Below are 27,958 nucleotides of genomic sequence, written 5' to 3'. Positions count from 1 at the left end.
CAGAACCTGTAAGCTGACTTTTGCTTCCTCTATGACAGTTCATATGTTCCGTCACAGCAGTTCCTTGATGTGAGACTTGCAATAGAGAAGTGAGCTGTGTAGCAACAGACGGGCCCACAGCACTGAACCCCAGCCTCCCTCCATGATCCGTGGACAGGGACCTTTGTGACCTGACATGCCTGTGAGGGGAACCCCATCCCAGGCAGCACACAGCCAACCATGGAGCAGCAGGCCTGGATTCTGAGGAGCATCCTGACCCAGCTGGAGAGGCAGGAGGCTGCAGACGAGGAGGCACCAAATGGCATCGCTGGGGAGTTTGCAGTAAGTCATCTGTGGTCTTTAACTTCTTAAAAGTTTTGTTTCCAATGGAACAATGTAGTGTCAGTTTAGATGATTTTGTTTCTTTGGTTTTCAAACTGAAACTATATTTTTTTTAATCATCTGCTCTTTTATTAAAGACGCTCACTATAATCGTAACAAAAATGAAAGTACTCAATCTTCCACATTACACAGATAGAAGCACCGCAGGGCTATCGCATGAACTGCTTCAGTGTCTTTTTTTGCTTCCTCTTTGCACTGAGACTTGACACTGAGGAGGAGGAACACTTGCAAGCAAACACATTCTAGCTCTGACAACTCATAGACCCTACAAAGTGTTGAGCTCCATGTTGACATCATGTGTTTGCTGCCATAGTGATGAGGCACATACAAATGCCTCAGGACATCACTGTGTGTTTCGCATGCCACCCCTCTGCTGTTACACTGATCTTACGGCAGGAAGGGCTCTGTTGCATCACTTCCTTCAAGGACAAAAAGCACTCTGTGGTGTTGGAGGCGCAGATGGTCGGCTAAGCTTTTACCAGACTCTCAAACTGCCCGTTCTGGCCCCTGAACAAGAAAACCAGTGTCTCAACGAGTCCCATACACATGGATGTGCCACGAGTTCAAGTGTTTTTTCAATCCAGAATGGAAATCCTCTTGTGGGATTAAGTAAGTTACTTCATGTGGGGGTACGTGACATTAAAAGTGATTTAAAATTTCCACCTGAATTTTTTTTCTTTCTAAAATATGTTTGTTTTCATTTGATGTCAATCAAAGTTAGGGCACAGCAGCAAAATACTGAAAAAGTAGGTGTTATTATAAAGAAAAACACCACAATGGAGATATTTATTTTGATTTATAATAATGTAATTGTTTTAGTTCATTTTCTCCAAGTCTATTATAAAAAGAGCTACTAACTATTGATGATTATTTGACAGAACATCACTTCAAATGTCGACTGGACTATCCGTTTGAAGAGTTGCCCAATCTGGAGAAAACACATGCATTAATTGTTGACTTTATAGTTTGATTTATTTACCATTCTCTTCTGTCTCAATGATCTCAGTGCATTGCAGTGTAATTCTAAACTACTACATAAGCACACAGCTACACTCGGGGGCAGATTCACTCAAATTATCTGCTTCATATTTCCTTTATCATTGTTTCCTCTTATCTTCATATTCAGAAAGCAAATAGCCTTGTATATGCTGGCGTCAACTTGCCCATCAAGTTCAACAGGTGTTAGCAATTTGACCTCTGTTAGTGCCAGAACCCAACAGACCGGAGTTGTCCTCGCTGCACAATATAAATATTACCGTCTGTCACAAACACATGAACAACAAAAGTGGGGGGAAGTTAGATTTCTAGATCAGATAATACTCCCAGAGCAATTTGAGTGAATCTGTCCTCGAATATAGCTGTGTGCCTATGTAGTAGTTCAAAATTACAGAGTGATGCACTAAGATCAATGAGACAGAAGGAAATAAATGAAGAATGGTCAAAAGTTCCTGTCAGCACACTCCTAGATCTTGTGGAAAGCCTTCCCTGAAGAGTTGAAGATGTTGCAAAGTTAAGTTAAAGTACCACTGATTGTCACCCACCTGTGTGTAAAATTTGTTCTCCGCATTTGACCCATCCCCCGAGGGAGCGGTGAGCAGCAGCGGTGACATGCTAGGGAATCATTTGGTGATCTAACTCCCCACAATTCCAACCCTTAATGCTGAATGTCAAGCAGGGTGGCAATGAGTCCCATTTTTACAGTCTTTGGTATGACCCAGCCGGGGATTAAACCAATGACCTCCCTGTTTCAGGGCAGACACTCTACCACTAGGCCACTGAGCTGGTAAGGGTGGGCCGACACCATTAAAGATGAAAGAAAAAGTGATTTGAAGCTAACATAGATCAAAGGTAAGTCATAAAAGGTGCATGTTTTCAGAGTATATCATATTTTAAAATTACACTAATTTAAAATTAATAATAAAAGATCAAACAAAATTACTTGGGTCTCCACCATTTTCCGTGATCATTTGAAAGTGTGACGTAACGAGTTTTGAACAGGACCACCTAAAATACAGTATAAACCTTCAAAAGAAGAACTGCTGGCTGTTACTGTCAGACCAGCACCAGCCACCTCTAGCTGTCCGGATGGAAAACTCCTTATAGACTGTGTGACATCACTGTAAAGCTCAGGGGTTCCCCTTGTAAAATGTGGGACTGAGTTCCTGACAGCATCAGTCCAGATCAAAACAACAAAGTGTTCTCAAATCTGTACTCTTGTTAACAAAACTTACATCTTCTTCTGCTTCCATTTTCCCTGATAAACACTGCAACGGTAACTTCCTCAGTGACCTACAGCGGTCTGCCACATCTGGCCCCGCCTCCTTCTATGTCACCAAACGAGGAGTTAACTCCGCCCACACAATCACCACACTTCAGGATTTTGACACAAAAAGTCTAAAACAAGTAATCAACATTTTAAATCAGAGAAATGGACAACTGGAGTGTTTTATGACAGTGTTTAACTTTAAAAAACAAAACATGAAAACTCATTATTTTTGATATTTTATTTCATTTCCCCTTTAAAGTAAAACTAATGGATGGAGATAGAGATCAAGATAGAGATCCAAAAAGCTGTATACCTGACCTGTGTTTTATTTTACACAGCTAAAATTAAAAATACTCCTGTTTACTGTGCATGTGTGGAAGGGAGACATCTGGTTTTCTGATTTAATTGTTAGACTGGACTGTTTTCATGAGACACAACTTTGACCTGCAGGATGGAAACAAATGGTGACAACTTTGTGCACAAAAACAGATATTAAGCGACATATATTATTATCTTATATCTTTTATTCACAGAAAATGTATAGAAAAATTTACAATTTGTGTGCTTAGCCACTGTTTAAGCAGTAGGGCTGGGCTTTCACACACCATATTCAACCGAGATGTGATGAAGTGAAGAAATGGCTGTGGAAATATTTCAAACGTACAATATGTTATCAACTTTTGCCAAAGAGCTTCTTACTGGAAGCAAGTTGTTTATGCTAGAAGCAGAAAAATAAAATAATGAATGGTCACATGCACTAAAACATGTTAATACCTGGGCAGGATGGGGATTCAAATCCAGGTCTTTTACTTGGAAGACAGGGTCTTTCACCACTAGGCCACCAACATAGCCTTAAAAATACAATGTCTGCTGAAGCCGTGCTATATCCACCGCTCCAGTCACCAGATAGCTTTTAAGTTTTTTACAAGTGATGAAAGTAATACGTCCTAACTTTTTTATTTTCACAGACAGTGTCACGCAGTTTGTGCAGTTAGCTACTGTTTAAGCATCAGGGTTGGGCATTCACACACAAGATTTAACTATGAGGTGATAAAAAAAGTCTTATTTTCAATGTTTAATTTGACTGAGAAGTGGAAATATATAAAATGTGTGACATGTCATTTGTTGGCAATGAACTTTTGTAAAGTAGATACTCACTGGAAGCAAACCATTTAAGCTAGCAGCAGAAAAATAAAACATTAAACAAACGAAATAAGTGAAGATCAGAGTAATCAACCCCAGGTTTCCCACATGAAAGGCAGGATCTCTAACCTTTGTACTAAAGCAGCACCCTTGGAAGTTGGGCTTACTGGAAGGTATTTATCCATGCTATCTCCACCACTCCTATGTGCTAATCGTAATGGACCGTACCACTGTAAGGAAGGGATGGGGGCATGATTTTTGAACAACATAAATGTATCATTTTGCCTAAATGGTAGATTTGCTTTTTGTTTGTTATATTGCTTAAAAGTATAGTTTCCTTAAATGATCCCCTCAGGATTTACGCCCATGCACTGATCATCACCAAATCCTAGTTTTTACGTAATATATTAAACGAATATATCCTTCTGGACGGTGCGTGCATGCTGTACACTCTGCTCCCGCTGGCTAGGGTCAGACCACTGTCACCTTCCTCTCAGAAGGCACATGGGTGGGTGTGGGGATTTCCATAATAAATATGTCACATAGTAACTACTTTCAATTTTGTTTGTTGGTCTCTGGATGTGAAGCACTGTCGCTTAAAATGTTCTATAATCAGAAGTTTTAGTGTTCTGCACCAACAACAGGATTTTACACATTTTTTTTAACAAGTTATTTGTAGATGCAGTCATATCTGATAGTCATCATTTAAAGAAAGGATTAATAAAGCCTTTCCTGATATGCCTGCCCTTTTTTTCTGTGAAGTAGTTTGCTGAACCTCTTCACTTTCTTGTTCAAAGCTCTCAGGAGAGGGTAAATATTTGATGCTAAATGTATGTTGCAAATAACTCAGGTCTTTAAGAATCCAATGTTTTTTTGCCCTGCAAGTTATGTCCGTAAATATTGGAGAATGTCCCGTATAAATGCAGCATAATAGCTCATTTAAATGTGGGCAAACTGAACCAGTGCAGTGTGGTTGATAGCCATGTCGGAGGCACACAGCTCACTTTGCGAGGGCTTTGAGAATTAGATGGATGTGCAAAAACTAAAACTATTAGTGAGTCTGGGCCACTATATGATTTCTTTTATTTTATTTAGTTTGTTTAAAATAAAAGTGTTATAAAACAGCCATTCAGTACCAGTTCTTGAATGAGTCACTTCTGTATTGTACACGCAGTACCCTATTAGGCTTCACAAAAGTTTAAAAATCATATAAAAGGCATTCTGGTTTACTTGAAAAGTCTGTACCTGAGCTTTAGTTCGTCTGCAAAGTGGTTTCTGTAAAGCTTGAGATAAGAGCTTATACCATGGCTTCAACAACTGGAGAACTCCAAGTTTTCCTCGGCCAAATAAAACCCGAGGTCCTTCATCATTCCTCCCTATGGTTGTATTCACTTGTCACTCAGCTGTTTGGGTCGCTGCCTCTCATGTCTGATCAAACCTCAGTCGGCTCTAGTCGCTGATCTGCTCAGGAAATACGATATGCAAAGCGATCAGCAGAGTTGTGTACAAGTTGTTTTGTGGATTGGAAGATCACTGTGGTCCTGTACAAAGAGCTTAAAGTGAAAGACTTAGTGCTGTAAAGCTGAAAAGAGAAGGAGAGGTTATGTTAGCTCATGTATTGTGTTTGCAAACAAGCATGAAAAATTATGGCTATGTATTTGAGATTAGCTAAAATACACATCAAAGATTTGCAAGGCTTTAAAACAAAACAGCTGTGCTGAGCTGAGCCACAAAGGGACTCGACTCTTTTAAGCCTTTGTTTAGGACTATTGTAGCAAGTCTTTATTGGAATGTAAGAAACAGATTTTTCAAATATTTGTAGGAAGTGCAAGTTGTGAGGTCTCACCTCATCGAAATGATGGAGTTTGAGAGCTCCATGACTCACATGAGCTATGTTGTTGGAGACAGTTCACTCCTGGCAGGATCTTTTAAGTTCTGGGTCTCACACCAGACTGATTAAACATAAATCCATCAACCCTTATGAGGACAAAAAAAGAAGGTGTCCAGTCACCTCACCTGGACGAAAGTTTCTGAAGCCTCGTTTTGGAGCCAGGCTTGGACAGTAGCTTGTCAGGGAGTGCCTAGTACCATTGCTACATGGGATTACCCACCAATAGAACCACCACCTGCATTAGGTGTGTATAAGGGCCTGGTTCAATGCAGATTTGGCAACCATGCAACCGGAGATCAGATTATACCGGCAAAGCCTTGGCAGTCTGATCTCTGGCTAATTGAGCAATGGACATCACTTCACTGGTGGAGAAGGAGATCAAGCTTGCCAGAAAATGTTGAGAAATATCAATTTATAGTCTGACTCCCCTTGGTGCGTAGCCAGGGTGCTAAAACCAAGAGGGGCCGGACTCTGTTCCAGTCCAGGGTTGCCTTGACTCATAGACGGCAAGCAGCAGTAAACTTATCTTACACATCTTAGCTGAAGATTAAAAATGTTGGACTTCACCCCCAGTAAACAAGAGGTTGGTTTCTCTGGACCACTGGGTCTGGTCGGGAGCTTGTGTGTCTTTCTGCAGTTCAAGCTACTCCACAAACTTGTGCACAACAAACATTGTGTTAAAATGTAGCAGTTAAAAGTAAAAGGATATTTGAAAAATAGGTAATTTCGTAAAGTATGTAAATTTACTTGAGCCCTTTTTATCTTCAATTCTTATCTTGTGCAAAGCAGTTATCTTCTTGTACCAGGAAATAAAGGCTTTTATACAAGACACCAAAAATATTTTCTACCGGACTATACATTCTGTACATTTTGTCTAAACTGAAATACATTATGATTTTTAAGATCTATTTTACATACTGTGCAAATTTATCTACTTCAGTTTATCTACTTCCCTTAAAACCTAAAACATATTACTGTGACATTACTGTAGCATAACATTAGCACTATGAATCACTATTTTTTTTTTTGCCTTCCTGTTCTTTTTTTCTTCCTCTTTAATTTAGAGCAGTGTAGTGTGACAGTAGATGCAGAAACAAGTTGGACAGTTTTACAAAATATCACCAGTTCCATTGTGTTGATGTACAATGACAAGACAGTCTGCTCACATTTTATTTTTTACACGTACAGTGAACATAAGGGCATCCCTGCGCTTAAAAAGAACAAAGCAAGAAAAATAAAGTCTATTTTGTGTTTTGCAGAAGTTGAAAAATCAGTCGACAAAGTATCGCATTGACAAGACGTTCTCCACCAAAACAGCAGAAAAGCAGGAAAACATCAAGAAGAACCGGTACAAGGACATTGTTCCCTGTAAGTTTAGCTGATTTTACATTTGTGAAAACTGTTAGTTTGGGCACTTTTGTTACAGCAGATGATGATCATCTCTGAGTTTAGCCATTAAGGAAGTGTCAGACATAAATATAAGGCCATGTGACTTTAAGAGACCTCCCACATCACCAACAACTACAAAGAAAAACAAAGTAAACACATAATCTTTTTTGGTTTTGATTTTAGTTATGTTAACAAATTATAATTATTTGATTGTATTTGTTTGATAAACATATTCATTTTAAATAAAATAAAACTGTATTATCGACCTGTTCAGGGTGTCCCCTGCCTCTTGCACAATCATTGCTGGACATAGGCACCAGTGGCCCTAAGATCTATCCATTTAAAAGAAAAAGGATGGATTAATGTAATTTAACAGTGTGGCAACCTAGGTTTACAGCGAAGTGTGAAAATACCAGAAACTTAGACACAGATACTATCACTGTTCCTTTTTTATGTGTGCAAGCATAAAAATAATTACATACAGGAACAATTAGTTTTATCCAAGAATGAATGTTGATTAAAAGAAATCAAACTAATACTGTAGCAATGTAATAAACACTACAATATCTGTACCAACTGCAAAAGAATGTATGTTCACATATTTTACTGCACTTTCTATCTCTCGTTTGAGCTTTTAAGATTGTAAAAAGCTTTTTGACTCAATGAACCCCTTCATTTTTATCAAGCTTCATAATGTAACAACATGTTTTCCTCCTGTTAGTTGACCACACCAGAGTAAAGCTCACAATCACCTCTTCTAAAAAAGACACCGATTACATCAATGCCAGTTTCATCAAGGTAAACTGAGAAACATCACTATATTCCTTTTAATTTCATAAACAACCAGTATGTAAAGAACAATATATAATTTAACAAGTTGACTGTAAGCTGTGATTTGTGTACAGGGGGTCTCAGGGTCCAAGGCATATATTGCTACTCAGGGTCCACTGCCACACACAGTGGTGGACTTCTTACGGATGCTTTGGGAGTATGATGTTCAGGTAGGGCTGCCTGTCATCAGTGTGTCTGCCAACAGGCTGGTTTTGTTTTTGTCTGGTTGAACTCCTCCATTCTGTTTTCTTATCTGACTCTTTAGGTCGTAGTGATGTCCTGTCGAGAATTTGAGATGGGAAAGGTAAGACTGCAACTCTTCTTTAGTGTGTAATTTTGTGTCACTGTTTGGATTAAATAAGGTCATTTTGAATTTGATGGCAGCAACACATGTCAAAACAGTTGGGACAAGGCCATGTTTACCACTATGTAGCATTCCCTTTTTAACTACAGTCTCTAAACATCAGGAATTGAGGAGAGCAGCTGCTGGGGATTTTGGAGGGGAATATTGTCCCATTCTTGTCTGATGTAGAACTGTTTGACAGTCCTGGGTTTTCTCTGCCAGATTTTATGTTTTGCTTGTTTGAACAAAGCTACACTGTTCTAATGGATACATTATGTGGTTTAGCATTGTCTTACTAAATTATGCATGACTTTCCCTGAAAAAGATGTTGTCTCGATGGGAACATACAGTATGTTGTTCTAAAGCCTGTAAATACATTTATGTACTGATGGTGCTTTTCCAGATGCTCAAGTTGCCCATGGCATAGGCATTAATGCACCATAGCATCAGAGAGGCAAGTTTTTGAACTGTGCACTAACAACAGGCTGGATGACCCCTCTCCTCTTTAGTATGGAAGATGTCTGACTACCATTTTGCCTCAGTCTATTTTAAATGAGCTTTTGCACAGAGAAGAGCGCTGCGTTTCTGGATGGTGTTCACATAAAACTTCCTCTTTGCATGATAGAGCTTTAACCATCATTTGTGGATGGCACCAAAAAGTGTGTTTACAAACTATCATTTGTAGAAGTGTTCCTGGGCCTAAGAATCATGAGCATCCGATTCTGACTTTCAGTCCTTTGAGCTCGGAGATTTCTCCAGATTCTTTAAATTTTGATAATATTATGAACCTGTAGATAATGGGGTATTCAAAGTCTTCCCACTCTTTTGTAGAGTGGTGAACCTCTGCCCATCTTTACTTCTGACTGATGCAGCTGCTTTAAAATGCTCTTTTCATATCCAGTTCTCTTACTGCCAATTAACTAAATTAGTTGCAGTTGAAATGCTCCCTCAAATGTTTCTTATTTCTTCCCCTTTCTTTTACAGGCTTTTGCTGTTGCTTTTGTTGTCACAACTTTTATCAGTTGTGTTGCTGCCATAAAATTCAAAATCGCCTTATTTTTTTCCAAAAAATGCTACAGTTATTGGTTTAAACATTTTATATAATTACCATGATCCATTGTGAATAAAATATGGGTTCAAGAGATTTGCAAATTATTCCATTCGGTTTTTTTATTTTTTTATTTTACATTTTTACACAACACCCAAACTATTTCTGAATTGTGGTTGTGCCATCAAAAAGAACATAAACAAAGATTATGTCTTTCTTTCCTTCTGCAGAAAAAGTGTGAGGTTTACTGGCCACAGACACAAGATGAGGCCTTTGTGTGCGAGCCTTTTACAGTTCACTGTGTGAGTAATCTCCTCCTCAGAGTCACACGTCCTACTCTGTTTTCTACAACAATTTTCCTAAAATGCTTGCTAAGATTGAAGTTCTGTCTTCGCTGCATCAGACACCCACAGTATGTCACTCAACAAACAGCAATAATATTGCACCAAAACAAAATTCTTCTTTTTTTTAAGCAGCATGAATCAGTAACCAGCTAACAGGCGAACTGTGGGCTTTGTGTTACAGGTTTCAGAGGAGAACAAAGGAGAGTACCTGACGAGGTCATTAAGGCTGACTTATCGCCAAGTAAGCGCCGACTATGAGAGCAAAAGTCAGCATGATTTACCTGAGAAAAACAGGAGATAACAGAAACGCAGAGACCGGAAGCCATAACGGAACAATTGTGTCCTGGTGTATCTGACATCTCAAAGATAGGCTTTGCTGATTTAAGGAAATCTTCAGCTTTCAGAATAACACATTTGCAGAAAAAAGTGTGCTAAATACATTGGTTTAAAACTGAGATATAAGCTTGTTTTTTTGTTTGTTTGTTTTATTTTTTTCCAGTCGAGCCGCATTTTGAAACAGATGCACTATGTCAACTGGCCGGATCACGGCGTGCCAGACACCATCCCCCCCATTCTGGACATGCTGCACGAGATGCGCTGCTATCAGCCTCATGATGACTTCCCCATATGCATCCACTGCAGGTCAGGCATGCTTAGAAAGCTTAGGTTTGATTTTTTTGTAGTTTTATGTGCTAATTCTTTAACATTGTGGGTGCTTAAAAAAAAAAAAAACAGCGGCAAAGCATTTTTTAATACCGATATTAAAATCCCTTTTCTGTGGGAAACCTCAAAGATTTACTTTGCTTATGTCACTATCAGCTAAACCACAAACTGACAAGATGTATTTGCATTTCCTATTGCAAATACTAAAAACTCTGAACAAAGAGCTCTATAAAACAGCTGTAAAACTGACTTGAGTTGTAGATATTTTGTATTTTGTAAGTCAGTTGGCTGTGTCAACCATCTTGAGTTTTGTTAACTCCAAACTGTAATCAGTTGTAGACGTACACCCAGCGACTGTTTTCTGAAAGTTTCATTAAAGTCCATCCAGCGGTTCATGAGCTATTTTGCTAACAGACAGACAGAGCTAACTCCAATAGACAACGGTAACCTTTTAAAAACAGATCTTGCTTGATCAGTCAGTATTTAAAGTATGTGTTAAAGATCAGTCTCAACTGTTACCGCTCCAAATTTGAGCATATCTGTAAAATTGTCTGAGTCATTGCCATTTTTGAGTTTGCTAAGGTTGCTTAGCTGTGGCGGACATCTTGAATGGGTTTGACTCCAAAACCTAATCGGTTTTAGATTTACCTTTAGTAATTAGCTTCTGACAGCTTCATTTAAATCGGTTCACTTGTTCTCAAATGTACTGACAAATGAAAACACACACAGGCAAAAACAATATTGCACTGCCTTCGCTGCCAGGTGGTACATATGAGTAAAGTTACTGTGGGACTTCTCCTTACCACTAATTATTTTATTGCACCACATTTTGTCAGTGTTGATAAACATCAATCAGACTCCCTTTGGTGCTCAGCAGGGTTCCATATTCCTTCCTGTTCTGATTGTGTATCTGTTTTCATTTTTCCAAACTGTCGTAAAAGTATTGGTGGATATATTTAACTTTGTTGTCCATTCACAATTTGACTTACTGTTTAAATACCGTTACAAGTTTAATGACAATTTCACAGAAACGAAGATAATTGTCAATGTTTTCATTGAGCTGGATAAGTTACAGGTAGAGCATTATATTATATTATATTATATTATATTATATTATATTATATTATATTATATTATATTATATTATATTATATTATATTATATTATATTATATTATATGCATAGGTAAAAAGCTATGAGGCCTCTTAATGTAAAAGGTTGTGGTGTAGAGGATCCAAAGTGGCGACATGTAAATCTAAAAATGTTTTTCTGACTGAGTAGCAACAACAAAAAGTATAACGGCGGGGCAGCATAAGAACACTCTAAATCAAAGCAGAAGCAAAGCATGATGGGTAACAAATTGTGAGGATCTGACAAGGACTGAGTAAAAGCAAAGAGCTTAAGGTGACTGCTGAATTAGAACATCTGGGAGGAAATATTGAGCAACAGATGTGGTGAATGAGTGATCAAGTGAGTGAAGGGAAAAACATGGAAAAACAAAACAGGTGACAGAGAGGAATCCCAGACGACTGGCAAATTTGAGTAAACAAAGGGCAACCTGTCAGGAATGAACAGATATGAAGAGCACAGTGGAAAGCACCAACAACAACATACAGCAAAACAAGGAACTAAGAAAAATTGCCAGACAAAAGAAAAAAAACAAATGGCAAAGAAACCTTAAAGTGAAAATATGCTGGCAGAAATGAAAGAGGTAGACAAAACCTACAGAAAAATACAGCACGGAGCCAAACAGAGAACTGAGAATACCAGTGATAAGAAATGTAAAAAAAGAAAAAAAGAAACAGCACAAATGACAAAAGATAATGAATAATGATAAACAGAAAACCAAGACGTTTCAACAGGAAATCTAATAATTCAACAAAAAACCCACCAAACTTCCTGAATCATCACACTTACATCACATAAATTCTCAAAATTTCAAAATAAAATGACGCTGGCCCAGCAGTTCCACATTTCAGTGGTTGGATGCTTTGGTCTTTCTTTCTATTAAGCACTTAGTAAAATAACTAATTGAGATCCCCTCTCATGAGCACAGTTAAACTTTTAAAATACATTACTTGTAATTCAATTTTTTTAAAGTTTTAATTTATTGTTTTAAATTATTTTATCCTGTTTTATTACAGAATGTGAAAGTATCGGTTTTGCTGTATATGCTGGCACATTGCGTGTATGAAATGTTTCTAGAGCCCTTTGACGTGTGACAGCTTTAGGACAAGAACAACAACCTCACACCTTTGGCTTTTGACGTGACAAATTACTGAAGCAGGGTGTCTTGTGGGCAGCGGGTACATGGCCGCTGCATCAGGCCTCAGATGTGAAGCCCCTCCTCTCTTTCCGTTCGACAGGAAATCTGCGTAGGTGGCAAACTAACGGCCCACTACAAGTTAAAAGTGTGTGTGTGAGGACTCCTGCCCTGAGTTTTTCCACCTCCTAGTGCCACAACGGACTTAAAACTCACGTTTTGTCATTTAGTGGAAATGACAGCAAGTTACACTCAGCCATCATCAGTATGGAAAGAAATCTGCCTGCTCATTCTGTCCTGGATTAGAAATACTGTTTGTGCAAAACAGTGTTTGATTTCAGTAGTGTGTTTTTTTTCTGCATTAATGCTGTTAGGAGAAGGTTGCTTGTAAAAAAAATCATATCATTAAGAGAAAAAATCTTTCCTATAGAACAGAATATCTTTATTGTCACATTTAATTAAATTACAGGTGGATCTCCCTATCTTCATCTCCATATATATATATATATATATATATATATATATATATAAAATTCTGTCTAGCCCTATTTATTCCACATGGGCTGTTCCACTTTCACTTCAAGCTCAGGTCCTCCTGGGAGCTTGAAGGTTCTGCTCAGTATCTTAGCTGTTCCTAGAACTGTGCTCTTCTGGACAGAGATCTCTACACAGTTAAAGTGGCAAATGTGTCAAGGAATGACAGCGATCAGAAACTATTGCACAGCTATAACATCAATTTTAAGATTTTTGATGGTGGACGAGTGTGAATTACTCATGAACAGAACAGAGTGATTTCACAAAACAGAATATCAAACTGTACATGAGTTGGGATGTCTCAAGGTCAGTGGTTGTTTAGGGTTCTGATAGCCCAGGGGTAGGAACTGTTTGTTAGTCTGGACGTACAGGCCTGCATTAACCTGGAGCGGTTGCCAGAACCCATGCAACGAAGAGATGATGTGACAGCCAGGTCAGGTGGGATGGATCTTTGAGGATGGCAGTGGACTTTCTCAGACATCTAGAGCCTGCAGTTTCTGTAATTCTCTGGGTCATGTTCACGACCTTCTGCAGGGCTTTCTGTCTGCAGCACGAGATTACGCTCTCTGTGTTGGTTCGGTAGAAGGTCGCCAGCAGCCTCTGATCCTGCTTGTTCTTCCTGAGGATCCTCAGGAACTGTTGGGCTTTCACCATCACTGCTTTGCTGTTTTGGGACCAGGTCAGCTCCACCACGAGCCTACCTCGACCACATCTCCGTTGATCTAAAGGGGGCATGGTCCACCCTGGACCTCTGGAAATCTACAATGAACTCTTTTGTTTTGGAGGTGTTTAGCAGCAGGTTGTTGGCAAAGCAACACATAAACAAATGTTCCACCTCCTCTCTGTAGACCACCTCACGCCCTCCTGGGATGAGCCCAATGAGGGTGGCGACATCATCAAACTTAAAAATGGAGTTAGATGAATAGTAAGGACAATTAAATAAAAACAGGAACAAATATGGACATGATTTTCTTTTAAATATCGGAGATAAGTTCAGCTACACTTACAGTCAGACTCATTATATGTAAATGCGTGCTCGTTTGTTTGTAACATTAGCAAAATATCTCATAAACCACTGGATGGATTGTAATGAAACCTTCAGAAAATATTTATTGCCTGTACAACTGCAACTGATTAACCTTTAAAATCAACACAATTCAAGATGGTTGCCCCAGCCAACTGAGAATAAAACACACACAAAGTGTTATAACTCAACCAATTTTATAGATGTTAACCTAAACTTTGGTGTGGTTGTAGCTGAGAGCACTTCCCAAAACATACTCCAGTGCTAATTGTTGCAAAAAAAAATATATATTTTGTTTAAAACACAGCATTAACTGTTGGTTGTCAACCCTGATTGTCTGTTAGCAAAACATCTCATGAACCACTGGGCGATATTTAATAAAACTCTCAGAAAGGGATCACTGGATAAACATCTACAACTGAATAACTTTGGGATTCAATTTAATTCAAGATGGCTGCCACAGCTAACCAAAATTAGTCAACATAAAATTGGCTTCAACTCAGTTTTACAGATATTGAGATAAAATCTGGTGGGGTAAAAGCTGAGTCATTCTCAACCCATACTCTAAGTGTGACCTGTTGCACCATTGCATTTCATTACACATAATATTGTTTTTAAGGTTTGACCAAAATGCTACAACTCTGTCCCTTCTAAATAGCAAGTAAGTTCTTTCGGCTGCTCCTTTCTTCAGAGTTTGAAACAGCAAGCAAACTCGCATGAATGATTTGGCAATTGCTTTGTTTTCAACGCCAAATGACCTTCCTGCTGCCGTCTGGGCTTGAACTTGCAACCTTGGGATTACAAGTCTGCGGCACTGACCACCAAGCTCTGAAATAGTTCACTATTACGCAGCTTTTTACAAATTGCAATTCACTTTATACATGCCGTTTGCCTTGAAATTACAATGGAATCCGTTTTGGTTATACAGTAGGCAACATCAGCCTCGCAAAAAAAAAAGTTAGGGAATCATTCAGACATCAGCCATTTTAAAGGGGAAATGAAAAGTGTTTTGAAGCTAACATAAATCAAAAGAAAGTCATGTTTTCAGAGTCTCTCTCTCTCATTTAAAAAAATACACTAAATTAAAATTAATAAAAAACTAATAACGTTGCTTTGGCATTTCCCGTGATCACTCAGAAGTGTGACGTATCGACTGTCAAACAGAAACACCAACAAGGCAGTAAATAGCAAATACAGACAGTGTGGGGGTGAAATGATTACAATTATTTGTGTAAACAGACCCAAAACTCCAACAGCTGTCCAGATGGGAAACTCCTTATAGACTGTGTGACATCACTGTAAAGTTCAGGGGTTCCCCTTGTGAAATGTGGGGCTGAGTTCCTGACAGCATCAGTCCAGATCAAAAAAAAAGTGTTCTCAAACCGATACTCTTGTTAACAAAACTTTTTTCTTCTTCTGCTTCCATTTTCCCTGGTAAACACTGCAACAGTAACTTCCTCAGTGCCCTACAGCGGTCTGCCACATCTGGCCCCGCCTCCCTCTATGTCACCAACCAAGGCGTTAACTCCGCCCACACAATCACCCCACTTCAGGATTTTGGCTCAAAAACAAGTCATTAACATTTTAAATCAGAGAAATCGACCACTGGAGTGTTTTATGATAGCGTTTAACTTAAAGAAAAACATTAAAACTCCTTTTTTTTTTTAAAAGTATTTCATTTCATTTCCCCTTTAAAGTGTGTGTTACTCAGGGCTTCATTTAGACACACTGGTGAAAGTTGGACAAAGAACCCAAAAGCATTTTAGTGGTTTTCTTGAGACTACAAAGTGAGTTAAATGAGGCGTATGACATTAAAGCTGCAGTTTTCTCGGAACATGTCATAACGTAAAAAAAAATTGAGCCAAGTAAAACAGAGCAATGGTGACAGAGAGCAGCTGAAAACATGCAATTTAATCTTCCTAATAGTAAATCTAGTGTTGCTTTCACTGCACTATAACAACAGCAGAGAAAAATGTGATCTTTTGTTTTAAAACAGATCTTAAGCTGCACCATCACACAGAACTCAGTTTCCTCACACTGATACAAAAAATAGAGACTAGACACTCCACTTTCAGCTTAAGTATTTTAAGTTTCCATCTTGTTCATTTGCTTTGTATACAAAAAAAGATTTGCCTTAGATGGCATACAGCTCAAGTAAAATCATAATACTCAAGTAAAATCATCGAGGGGGTGGTTAAAACAGAACTGGTATTTAACATTTGACATTTAATATTTATTTACTTTGACAAATAATCAAGTTGAGTTGAGCCTAATTACCAGTTAATATCTTACTTGTTGTAGATAGTGCTTTGAACAACCTCAGTTTGAAGAAACAGTTTAATTCTGACCTTGAAGAGCTAACATTACAACATTTTAAATACTATTTTATAAACCGCTGCATCGCCATCGCTTTTGCACTGTGTGTGTCCCAGACTGCACCGGACGTGCTACAGCTAGCTGCCTCTGTTTATGCTTGCAAACAACCATAACATGGTATGTAAACAGCCATGAAGTGTAAAAGCTGACAGCAGTGGAAAGACTTCTAAAATAGAGTTTGAAACTAAGAGTGTCACAGATTTGACGAAGGGCGATTCGGACCCAAACGCAGGCAGACACAGAAGGAGCTTCGAAATAAAAACTAATTTGTTTTCTAAAGAACAAAAACAACGGGGAGGGTGTGACAAAATAAGAAAAATTCACAATGGAGGAGGAAGACAGGAGGAAACCAGACTGAGCATGACAGCAACAGTGAACCAGTGGGTATGAGAAGGAGATGACCAGGTTTTAAAAGCAGAGGGTGATTGGTAAGTGGACACAGGTGGACGATTACAAACATGGGGACAGGTGCAGATTGGCGTGGCAGACTGAGTGGAGAGCTGCTGAACTGAGGCCAGGTGAATAGTGGCACAGGAAACACATGAAAAAACAAGAGGGACAAGAACTCACAGGAACACGACAAAGACAACATGAAAACAAACACTAACTCAAACTCAAACCCTGAAAAAGAGCTGCAGCGATCAGATTAGCCATTAGCTCCTCAATCTGATCAGAATTAAACCCTGTTTCTCCAAACTGAGGTCGTTCAAAGAGCTATCTACAACAGGTAAGATATTAAGTATTCATAACTTCTCCACAGAACCCCACTTCAAATGTTTGTGTCAGTTGTGTGTTAAATAATTCCTTCTACAGCTCTTCTCCACCTAACATTTACAGTAAGTCCTTGTAGTTAAGTGGAGCCAAAATGTCAGAATGTGATTTTCTCCTGCTGTGTCGTAGTGCCGGCTGTGGGAGAACAGGAGCTCTGATTGTCATTGACTATACGTGGAACCTCCTCAGGAAAAACGTGAGACATGATGTCTGAGCATTTTACGCACATTATGTTTCAGATTTATTTAATAAAGATATGTAGTCAATCTAATATTGTGTGTTTTTTTGTGTTCCTGTTTGTAGATGATCTCCTCAAATTTCAGTATCTACAACTTAGTTCAAGACATGAGAACCCAGAGGCCCTCAGTGGTTCAAACGAAGGTAATTAATCAGGCGTAAGTCTTCCAACAAGCAGAACAAGTTTTTGAGTTATTCCATCCTTCTCCAGTGTCCAGAGTTTTATTGTTTTGTTGTTTGTGCACTGTGCCCCAGGGCCACGACTCCTAACAGAGTGGGTTTTTTGTTGTTTAACCACAGGAACAATATCGGCTCGTCTACAGAACCATCAGGGAACTCTTCCACAGGTATATGGAGTCCATGGAGCCTCAAAACTGCCAAAAGGAGGTGAGCCGCTACAGCAGCACACGTGTAAATGAGGTCAAGTTGAAAATGGAAAAACCGCTTTCTGAGATTTGTTAAATGTAAAGAGGAATTGCTGGTAAAACAAAGCAGAAAAGTTAAATATCTGTCAGGACGTGGGGAAAGCGTGGCAAACCCAATACACAGACTCATCTTAAAATAAAAACTGATTTATTTAAATTAACAAAACTAGAAAACAAAAGGCTGACGTGGCAGCAAAACAAACTATAATAAAAATCCAAAGGAGGCGAGGCGAGGCGAGGCAGGACCAAGGACAAAAACAAGGACAATGAACCGGCAGGGTAGTGGAGAAAGTGACCGGGTTTTAAAGACAGGGGGAAATCAGGAGAAGTGGGCACAGGTGAGTAATGAGAATTGTAGACAGGTGGAGATGGGCGTGACCAGAAAGCAGGAGCAGACTGAGGGCAAGTGGGTAATGAAAAACAAAGACAAGAACTACACCAAAACCCAGAAGACAAATACAAAAATCCCTAAAAACAAGATAAAGCAAAAACCAAAAACAAAACTCATGAACTCATTACAACATTGAAGCAACATTTTTTGTGCCTTGCATATCGAAACATCTTTTTTGGCAAGCAATTAGCATCATAAACATTTGTTTTATTTATTAACTGATACTCTTAAGACTTTTTTTATATATCTAACTTGAGTCAGTAGTTATTTGGAGGATCATTTAGCCATCCACAACTGTCCATCGACGCTGAAGAGTTGTAAAGACTTATGAAAACCAACTAAGTACCTCATTGAGCTTTTAGCTTTTAGTGCTTAAAACCATTCTCCTAGAATCCTTTTGTTTCCTCTAACCTTTATATTTTTCCAGTGGTGTCAACAACAACACAAGCCCAGACCATTGTAGAGCCAACGCCATGCTTCACAGCTGGCCAAAAGCATGTTTTCATGAAATTAATCAGCCACTAAGACCTCCTAGGACTTGGCGTCCACATATGTGGACATCCCATTTTGCTAAGCATTCCTTGATTCACGTCAGGTCCCAGTCAGCCCACAAAGAAAAGAAAAATTTAAAATGCATGCCGTGCAAGAGTTTGCAAACAGTTTGCAAACATTTGACATTGAATTTTGTGTTGAGAATGCAGAAAAATATTCATGCCACAGTTCCTCCATGTGGTTCGTTTCTGCACAAGAGGCACCCCCTGATCGAAGAGTTCAAACTGATCTTTTCCGGTGACGTTTTAATTTGCGTTTATTCTTGCACGTCTTGGTCAGAGGGCTCACTGAGAACACATCTACAGCTCTGTGAGCATCAAGTATTTTCGTTTTTATTTGTTTGTAGGAGCTCGTGAAAAATTTACCTGACCAAATGGTGGTTTGACGTTTCAGCTTCTTTTTGCATGTAGCTGTAAGTGCTCCGACAACCTCAAAGCACATTCACTTGAGTGAAACAGACTCGGCAGCTGCAGCAGCCTTATCCTGTGGTTTCAGTAAAATAAAAAAACAAGAAAGTCACATGATCAATGAAACTCAGTAGCAGACAGGCTGATTCAAACAGCTGTGTGAGTAACACTACTGCTTTATTTGACAAAAATTATTTATGTACAGGGTTTAATTTTTTTTTTTATAACAACTCGTCTTCTCCTTTTTGTTTCGGCCGTTCCCTTTTCAGGGGTCGCCACAGTGAGTCATCCTCCTCCATTTAACTCTGTCCTCTGTGTCCTCTGTCCTCAATCCAGCAACCTCCATGACCTCTTTAAGTGCAATTTTTTTCAAACATCTATAAAGATGCAGCTATTTATGATAAGGCTGTTGTGTAAAAAAAAAAAAAAAAAACAAGAAAAGAAAGGATTTGATATATCAGGTCATAATAACAAAAAAAGTAATTGCAATAATTGAAACCAAACATGAGACATATCCCATCAGTTCATTTTTTTTATTTTTTATTTTGTCTCCTGGTCAATTTTTGCTTCCACCCAGTTGCACTTTTTCAGCTTTGGTCAACTAATTGTTTCTAATAAAATGGCAACCACTGGAGATGAGATGACTGGCACACTTTTATTTCACTTAAATGAATAAAAAAAAAAAAGCAAAAACAAAACAAAACAACAACAAGAAAAAGACAGTTTATCCTTAAAGCTGTCATAGGAATTAGGAGGGTGAGTGTTAGTCTGGTGCTGTTGACTAAATGCATCTAATTGTCTGATTATCAGTATGTGAAGTATGTTGAGCCTGTCTTGAGTTTGATTAAATCGTGTTCCACCTCACTGTGTTTTAAACTGGTCAGGTGTCTGTGTGTCCATCTGCTGTTGCTGAGATGATTGAAGATGAGCTCTCTGACCACAGTGAGGAGTTTGATTTAACAACTGAACACCAGCAGCTGCTCGATAAGGAAAGTGATATTTTTCTACGTCACCGCTCTCTCTTGGACTCTGCTTTGGAAACTCTTGACGACTTTGATGCTGCAGTCATGCAGTGGGGCCAGCAACAGCATCAGCCAGTCCAGACGTTTCCTGAGGCCACCCAGGACCTGAATGAGAGCTTACTGCTTCAGACCAGCCAAACAGCCTCTACAGTGGACGAGAGGGCAGAAGAAGCCCTGTTACTGAACTCTGTTCCTTCACTGCCTGTAGCAGAGGCTGTTTGTCATATGGTGGAAGACCCTTATTTTGACACTCCTATAAGCTCCCCGTCATCAGAGGAGACACCAGCAGAAGACACCAAATGGATCCACAGCCCTGTCTTCAGTGCACCATCACTGCTTCTGAACGATCAGGCTATGGGGCCAAGTTCTCCCGTCTCAGGTGAGGGAGAAAGTTCGAGCACTCTCACAGTAAGCAACAACATTCGCTGAATTTTAAAGTTACACGTGTTTTGCTTGTACTTCTTAAAGTTCTAACGGATGAGGAAGTGGCTCCTCCATTACCTGAACGGACCCCTGAATCCTTTGTCCTGGCTGAGGATTCAGGTCAGTGCTCTAAAACTTTAACCTCAAATCCTCTAATCAAAGAAAGCTCAAGTTGTGTGTCGGCTCGTAATAAATAAACGTGATAAACTAGATTGTAAAACAGATTTTCATCTTATCCGTCAGAGGTCTCAGATCTGTGTGAGTGGTTATCAGTTATCCCTCCAACCAAAGCTGCAGCTGACGATGTCGGGGAGCTGGAAGGTAAAAACATTGGACTGGAGTGTTTTGGTTCAGGGCATATAACACCATTTTTTTCAAAGGGGGAGTAAATCTTTGACTTGGAATTAAATATATATAACTATATATATATCTACTCCCATACTACTAGAGAACTCCCCCTCACCTGCTCCCCCACTTCCAGAGAGGACCCCCGAGTCATTTGAGTTGGCCCTTGAACCAGGTAATTGCCTATATATTATCAATAAAATATTAAATACAAAAAAGTAGAAACTTACGGTATTTGGTTTGCACTTCCTGTAGAGAAGCCGCAATCGGCCCCACCACCGGTGAACCTGAGCATAATCGGAATATCTTCAGAATGGTCTGGAAACTCAGCACCAGAGGTCCCAGCATTTCCCAAAGAAAAAGGTTTTATGAGAAGCAAAGTAAGTCTCCTCACTTCCTGCAAGTCAAAGGGATAAGTAGGGTAGCACGTATATATATAAAACAAATGAAGTTTTTCAGATTTTACTATTTATAAGTATGTGTTTGAGTAAAATGAACATTTGTTTTCTTCTATAGCCTACTGACAACATTTCTTCCAAATTTCAAATAAATATCATTTAGAGCATTTATTGCAAAACAGGACCAGCATGGCCAGCATAACAGAAAAAGTTCAGTGTTTTCAGACCTCAAATAGTTTAACGAAAACAAGATTACATTCCTATTCACACATCACCGTAGTTTGAACTCAGGAAGAGATCAGAAATCAGTGTTTGGCGCAATAACCCCGGTTTTTAATCCCAGCGTTCATGTGTCTTGGCATGCTTTTTCATGTTGCTGTTGGGTGACTTTTTGATGCAGAAAGTCAATTAGCCTCAAAAAGATCACATCTTAGAGGTTTTCAGTGGGGTTCAGGTCTGGAGATTGGGCTGGCCATGACAAGGTCTGAACCACCCCTGAACCCCGATGAATACCTGACGCTCACTGTATCCATCTGCCAAAGAAGCCAAAACTGAACCTTCTTCTTACCACCTGCTCAGGACCTCATTAAGTAGAATTAGGTGTTGCTTGTGTTTTCAGCAGACACTGAAACAGAATGACTGTCATAAAATGTAGAGATGTCTCTTCATTCATTCCAGAGCTGTTTATACATGAATTCTTTGGATTTAACAAATGACCCAAGCCTTGTAATTGATAAGCTTAAGCTTGAATGACTAATGTTAAAGTTACAAATATGTTGTTTCTAAAACTCTGTAGGCTTTTAAGAGCAGCATATTCTTTTCTTTTCTTTTCATGCAGAGTGTGAAAGCAGGGATGACTTTATCAGGTAAGATATTATAGCAAATAAGCTGGTTAATGATAAAGCAAAAAGATGCTTCAGTAAAACATTTTCTGCAAACCTACAGGTTTTATTACACATTTAAAAATGTATTAATCTCACATTTGCCCATTACTGTGATGTTTGCACTAAAAAACGTCATAAATTTTATGACATTATCAATACAAATGTTTTTATTTTCATTTTTTTACCAGTACTGTATTTTCTCTTTTCTCTTGCACCATTAATGCAAACAGATCATGCATTACGCGTAACTTCAACCGTTCAACCATTCTGTCCCGCTCGGCACCCACAGAACCCCCCTTTTCTTCCTCAAAGTAAGTTCACCATTTATGATAATGACGTGGCAAAATTCTAAATCAGCACAACCACCTCATACCTCAAGTATGAAAGTTTGGATCGTTGAAGGTTTGAGCTTTTTTTGTAGCTACAGGACCTGAAATGATCATGAACTCCTCTCTGTACCATAGAAATTCTACCTTTTGCAGAGTAAATGAGATGCATCAGGGCAACGATCCTAACCAAATGTGCAGTAGAACATAAAACTGGAAAGAATAAAACCAAATTGCAAACAGATTGAGAGGTTGTGGCAGGACCTTTAGAGGACTGAAAATAAAAAAAACACCCACAAACCTCAATGCACCGAAATACGGCTGTAAAGAAAAGTAGGCCAGAATTCACAGTGATGTGAGAGAGTGACAAGTTCACTTTGAGTTACTGCTAATAAAGTTGCTTCTGCAGATAAGAAAATTATTAAGGAAGTTAACACACTGCTTCTGCATTCTGGTTCAGATGAACAGTTTACCAGAAAAGCAGTTTTGTTTGAAAATGTAGTGTGAACAACGGGGGCTGAACGAAGACAGGCTGAAGTACTGGAATTAGCTGATGAGCTGAAGTTGTAAGAAAACTGATAAAAGGATTATTCAAGTTTTACTTGAAGCATCTAGTGGATCCTTATTGTATTCAAATAAGTTCAAAATCAGGAAATCTTAACAGTTTGGGGATGGCCCCTTCCTGTTCCAACATGACTAAGCACCAGAGCACAAAGCAAGGTCCATAAAGACATGGATGAGGGAGTTTGGTGAGGAAGAACCTGACTGACCTGCACAGAGTCCTGACCTCAACCAGAGACTGAGAGCCAGGCCATCTGTCCAACATCAGTGGCTGATCTCACAAATAAGCTTCTGGAGGAATGGTCAGAAATTCCCATAAACACTCCTGAACCTGTGGAAAACCTTCCCAGAAGAGTTGAAGCTCTTGTAGCTGCAAAGTGTGGACCAACATCATATTAAACCCTATGGATTAAAAACGGGACGTCCCTATCTGCATAAACAAATGAAACATTGCCCTTGGTAAAAATAAAACAATACACCCGAGATAATATACTGTATATTTACCTCATTTAAGGACTTGTTAAAGGATCAGATTTTTCATTTTCTTTATGTCCTAATATGTAAAAAACTAAGATTGAAAGATGTTTTTTGTCTTTTAACTTTTACTGTAAGTAGGCACACAATAAACTGTCCTGATTTAAAAAAGAAAAAAGTTAAAAGCTTTAATATTTGTGCAGCTATGGATAATCTGGTGCTGCCCACTTCAGACAGAACACAAGAACCCTTCACCCCCCCTACGGAGGACAGTAAGCTTATCATTCTGTCTATATAAGAAAAACACAAAGGTGCAGCTCTTGGTCTTATTCTCTTAAAGGTGCCGTCTGTCCCGGTTCTTTAGGTCATAGGAGAAGCCTCGCACGTCCACATTCTGTAGGATCGGCACTGTTACCACAGGTCGGCATGTCCTCTGAGTGGGACGGCACCTCTCAGCCCAGGAAGTTCCTTGATGTTGTCAAGAAACGGAGCAAGGTAATGTTGAGCAAACAAATCAAATGGATGCTGAAGGTTACAGTGCATTGTCCTTTTCTGTGGACTCCGCTGGGTTCATTTCTATCAGTGATCAACACAAATCAAAGTACCTCTTTCTTGAGATGATAACTTATTTTCTATTGAATGTCCTCCTCAGAGTGTTCGAGCTAAAAGTTCAAACCAAGGTGAGTCGTGAAACAGCGGCCACACTAGTTCACTTACTCCAATTTCTGCCAATTTCATTGCTTGTCAGCTGGCTTAAGTGTCTCAACATAGTGTAAATTTAAGTCGCATTGATTCTTCTGTGGTTTTGTGGCTATTGAGCTCAGTAAACAAATAAATGTTGCATTTATGTCATCGTCAGTCCAAGTCATTGCTTTGTTACTGCGCTTACTTTGTCCTTTTTGTCCTCCAAAATGAGGCTAACCATTTTGTGCAAATGGATCATTTCAATGAGGAAGTTTAGGTCAGCATTTAATTTGGTTTATTTACTACAGTCCACCAGTTTATCACATTTCTCACGTATCAGTGATGAAACATCATATTGTAGTGTTTGCTGTTGCTTCAGAGTGAGACATATCACAGGGAAGCATCATTTTGTAAAAGCAAGAAGTTAAAACAACACTGATCCTCTGTGTCAGCCGTTAATAGTGGAAGTGATTGTGTTGTACTTTGTTCTTTCAGTGGAGCCCCTCACTGCATTTCAGCAGCTAACGCCTGTCCCTGTGGTCACAGCACAGGGAGGAAGTGGTGAGTCGGTTCGCTGCACTCTACACAGTAGCCTTTCTCACACATTCTGCTATTAATAAACCTGCATTCACTCCTTTTGATTCTGTTAAAACATCCTTAAATTAATATAATTAATTTAACACAGTCCCTGAAACGTTGGGGCGGTTTCTTATAGGCTCAGATTAAAGTCAGCTTTTATTTTTTACTGCTTCCTCTTCCTGTTGGTAGGCATCAACATTGGGGCAGAACATCAAGTGCAGGAAATGGTCTCATTCTCTTTCTGTTTCTGTGTTTATTAGCACAAGCAGAACAACACGATGTGAACCACAGACCCTCTCAGAACACTGACAAATCCGGAAACAAGGCAGACAAAAGCAACGCGAAGAGCATGTGTCGAACAAAGGTAACACAGGAGAAACATCCCATTTAACAGGTGTGGATAATTTGAAAACATGAAGCTGATATTTTCTTTTTTTTTTCCATCTAGAGTCTGAAACTTTTTAGACATAAACAAAGACGTAAGTAAGGCTAATTAGAAAACATTTTGTTAATAGTGATTAGACTGAGAAAAAAAAAAAGAGCTCACTGTGTGACAACTATCATTTCAGCTAAAACTGCCCCCCCACCACCTCCTGCTCAACCTGGAGCAACACCTCTGTCAGTCAGTGCCTCCTCTACTGTCTTCAAATTTGGTAGGTTTTTGTTTTTGTGACATTAGGACATACAGTCCTTGGGGGAAACAGTTTGAGAATTTTACATATCAGGACATAATAACAATGATCCGGACTTTACCAGACTCTAGAATTACTGTTCAGAAACACACAACCGATTCCACCGTGACACTATTTATTTAACAAAACAAACCAAAGTGGAAGAGCTTTGTGAAAAAAATAAGTCCACCCTGGCTGCTTCCGTAGGATTTAAGAAAGAAAATAGCAGCCAGATGGTGCTGATCAAGTACTTTGACTGAACTTTGTGATCACCTCTATAGAGAAAGAGCTTTGACAGTTTGCTGCTCTGAAGCATACAGGTGTGTGTGTGTGTGTGTGTGTGTGTGTGTGTGTGTGTGTGTGTGTGTTAACACAATGCCAAGGAGGAAAGACATCAGCAGCAACAACATGAAGAAGCAACTGTTGCTGCCCATTGATCTGAAATGGTTAAAAGTCCTTTAAACAATTTGAAACCTATCCCTCTGCAGTAAAAAGAATATTCACAAGTGGAAAACATTTAAGACTGCTGCCAGTATTCCCAGGAGCGGATGTCCCAGCAAATTCACCCCAATGTCAGGCTGTGTAATGCTCAAAGGAACTGAAAAACCCAAGAGCTCCATCTCAGGCTCTACAGGCCTCGGTTAGCAGTTTGAAGTTGATAAGAGGGCAATTAGAAAAAGACCGCGTCAGGTCGGGTGGAGATTGCGGCAAACCCAATGCGCAGACTCATCTTAGCTCCAACTAACCTCAATATTAAACTAGATCTGGAGGCAAACCATGAGAGGAACATAACAGCGAGAAAGACCCAACAATAGACCAACAAGTACACGGAGGAAATGAGCAGGTTTTAAAAGCAGAGGGTAATTAGGGGAAGTGGGCACAGGTGAGTGATTACAATTACAAGCAGGTGGAGATGGGCGTGGCAGGTAAACATGTGATGACAGAGGACAAGTGAATAATGACATGAAACAAAGACAGAAAGAACAAACACTAAACAAAACCCAGACTAAACATGAAGATAACTAAATAGAAAAATAAAAGAAACAATAAACCCAAAAGAAAACTCAAAGAACAACCCAAACAAAACCCAAATCCTGACAGATCAGGACAAGTAATGATGGTTTGGAATGGTTCCCAAGAGTTTGGTTTTTTTTTCTTCCTAAAAATAAATAAATAATTTAAAACATGGCAGCACAACTTAGGTTTGCTAAGTTCATCTGAATAAACCACAGGACTTCTGGAACAATGTCTTTTGGACAAATGAGAATAAATAATAATGCACAGAGTCCTGTTTGGAGTTAACCCATTACAGGATACCCGGAAAAACACCTCATGCCAACTGTCAGCACGGTGGTGGAGGGGTAGTGATTTGGGCTTGTTTTGCAGCCACAGGACCTGGGAACTCTGCAGCCATTGATTCGACCATGAACTCCTCTGTAGACCAAAGGATTACAGAGTGAAATGTGAGGACATCTGTCCAACAGCTGAAGCTTGGCTCACATTGAGCTTTTAAACAGGACAATGATCCCAAACACAGCAGATCTACCACAAAATGAGTGTGAAACAAAAACACACAAAAAAAGAGAATCAAAATGTCGCATTGATCCAGGCAAAGTCCAGAACTCAACCTGACTGAAATACAGACCCTAAAAGAGCTGTGCAAAATATCTAATATCTGTAAAACTCAATGAACTGAAGCGATGCTGTAAAGAGAAGTGGGCCAAAATTCCTCTACACCACCTGAAAGACCGATAAAGTCAAAAAGAAAACAACTACTGACAGTTATTGCCACTAAAGGAGGTTCTACAAGTTATTGATCATGGGGTGGATTTAGTTTTTCACACATTTCCAATTTGGTTTCATTTTTGATGATAATCTATAGCATGATATAATGTCATGTATTTTTGTTCACTTGAAGTTGAATGTGAATAATTTTAGAACCTGATAAAGACCAGATCTTGTTGTTTTGTTTTTACACTTAAAAGCCTAGAACTGAAAGGTGGCAGACTTGTTTTACCATGTAAATAATTTTAATTGTAACTTTCATGACACTCGGCATCTTTTTTCTCTACAGGGTTTGGGAATCGCTTTGCAAAACCAAAAGGCCCCAGGACGTATCCAGAGACCTGGGTCTGAAGCAGCCCCTCCTTCAGCTGTTTAAAAAAAAAACAACAAAAACACCACAAGTGATGGACATATTGACACACAAGATGCTCACTGACTTGGGAAAGAAGGTTTATTACAAATTTGTAAAGGTACAGCGTGACAGAACGGAAAAACCCTGAAAGCTGTGACCAAGTGGTGATCAGAGC

The 27,958-nt window shown here is 39.2% G+C and overlaps 1 protein-coding gene across 1 annotated transcript; it reads left to right on the top strand.

Moving 5' to 3' along the window:
• The first annotated feature begins 5 nt into the window (after positions 1–5).
• Positions 6–27,815, top strand: ptpn22 (protein tyrosine phosphatase non-receptor type 22). Its single transcript, XM_017419231.3, has 26 exons — positions 6–321; positions 6,941–7,049; positions 7,792–7,868; positions 7,976–8,071; positions 8,167–8,205; positions 9,523–9,594; positions 9,818–9,877; positions 10,136–10,278; positions 17,397–17,463; positions 17,571–17,648; positions 17,805–17,891; positions 20,164–20,680; positions 20,770–20,844; positions 20,968–21,045; positions 21,173–21,244; positions 21,325–21,449; positions 22,306–22,333; positions 22,582–22,662; positions 23,916–23,984; positions 24,077–24,207; positions 24,365–24,392; positions 24,892–24,957; positions 25,236–25,339; positions 25,424–25,454; positions 25,545–25,628; positions 27,721–27,815. Exons 1-26 carry the CDS (start codon positions 220–222, stop codon positions 27,780–27,782), a joined length of 2,481 nt encoding a protein of 826 aa, XP_017274720.1. The 5' UTR covers positions 6–219; the 3' UTR covers positions 27,783–27,815.
• The last annotated feature ends 143 nt before the right edge of the window (positions 27,816–27,958 follow it).

Source organism: Kryptolebias marmoratus, linkage group LG8 (assembly GCF_001649575.2).
Source record: "Kryptolebias marmoratus isolate JLee-2015 linkage group LG8, ASM164957v2, whole genome shotgun sequence".
Taxonomy (NCBI): Eukaryota; Metazoa; Chordata; class Actinopteri; order Cyprinodontiformes; family Rivulidae; genus Kryptolebias; species Kryptolebias marmoratus.
The sequence above is the reverse complement of the archived record's forward strand: the minus strand, read 5'-3'. Positions and strand labels throughout refer to the sequence as shown.

Bases quoted from the DNA above. Each gene is read 5' to 3' on its own strand.
- ptpn22 (XM_017419231.3), top strand. From the start codon at position 220: ATGGAGCAGCAGGCCTGGATTCTGAGGAGCATCCTGACCCAGCTGGAG. The intron at 21,450-22,305 runs GTAAGTCTCCTC...CTTTTCATGCAG, and splicing joins AAGGTTTTATGAGAAGCAAA to AGTGTGAAAGCAGGGATGAC. The intron at 25,455-25,544 runs GTAAGTAAGGCT...CTATCATTTCAG, and splicing joins TTTTAGACATAAACAAAGAC to CTAAAACTGCCCCCCCACCA.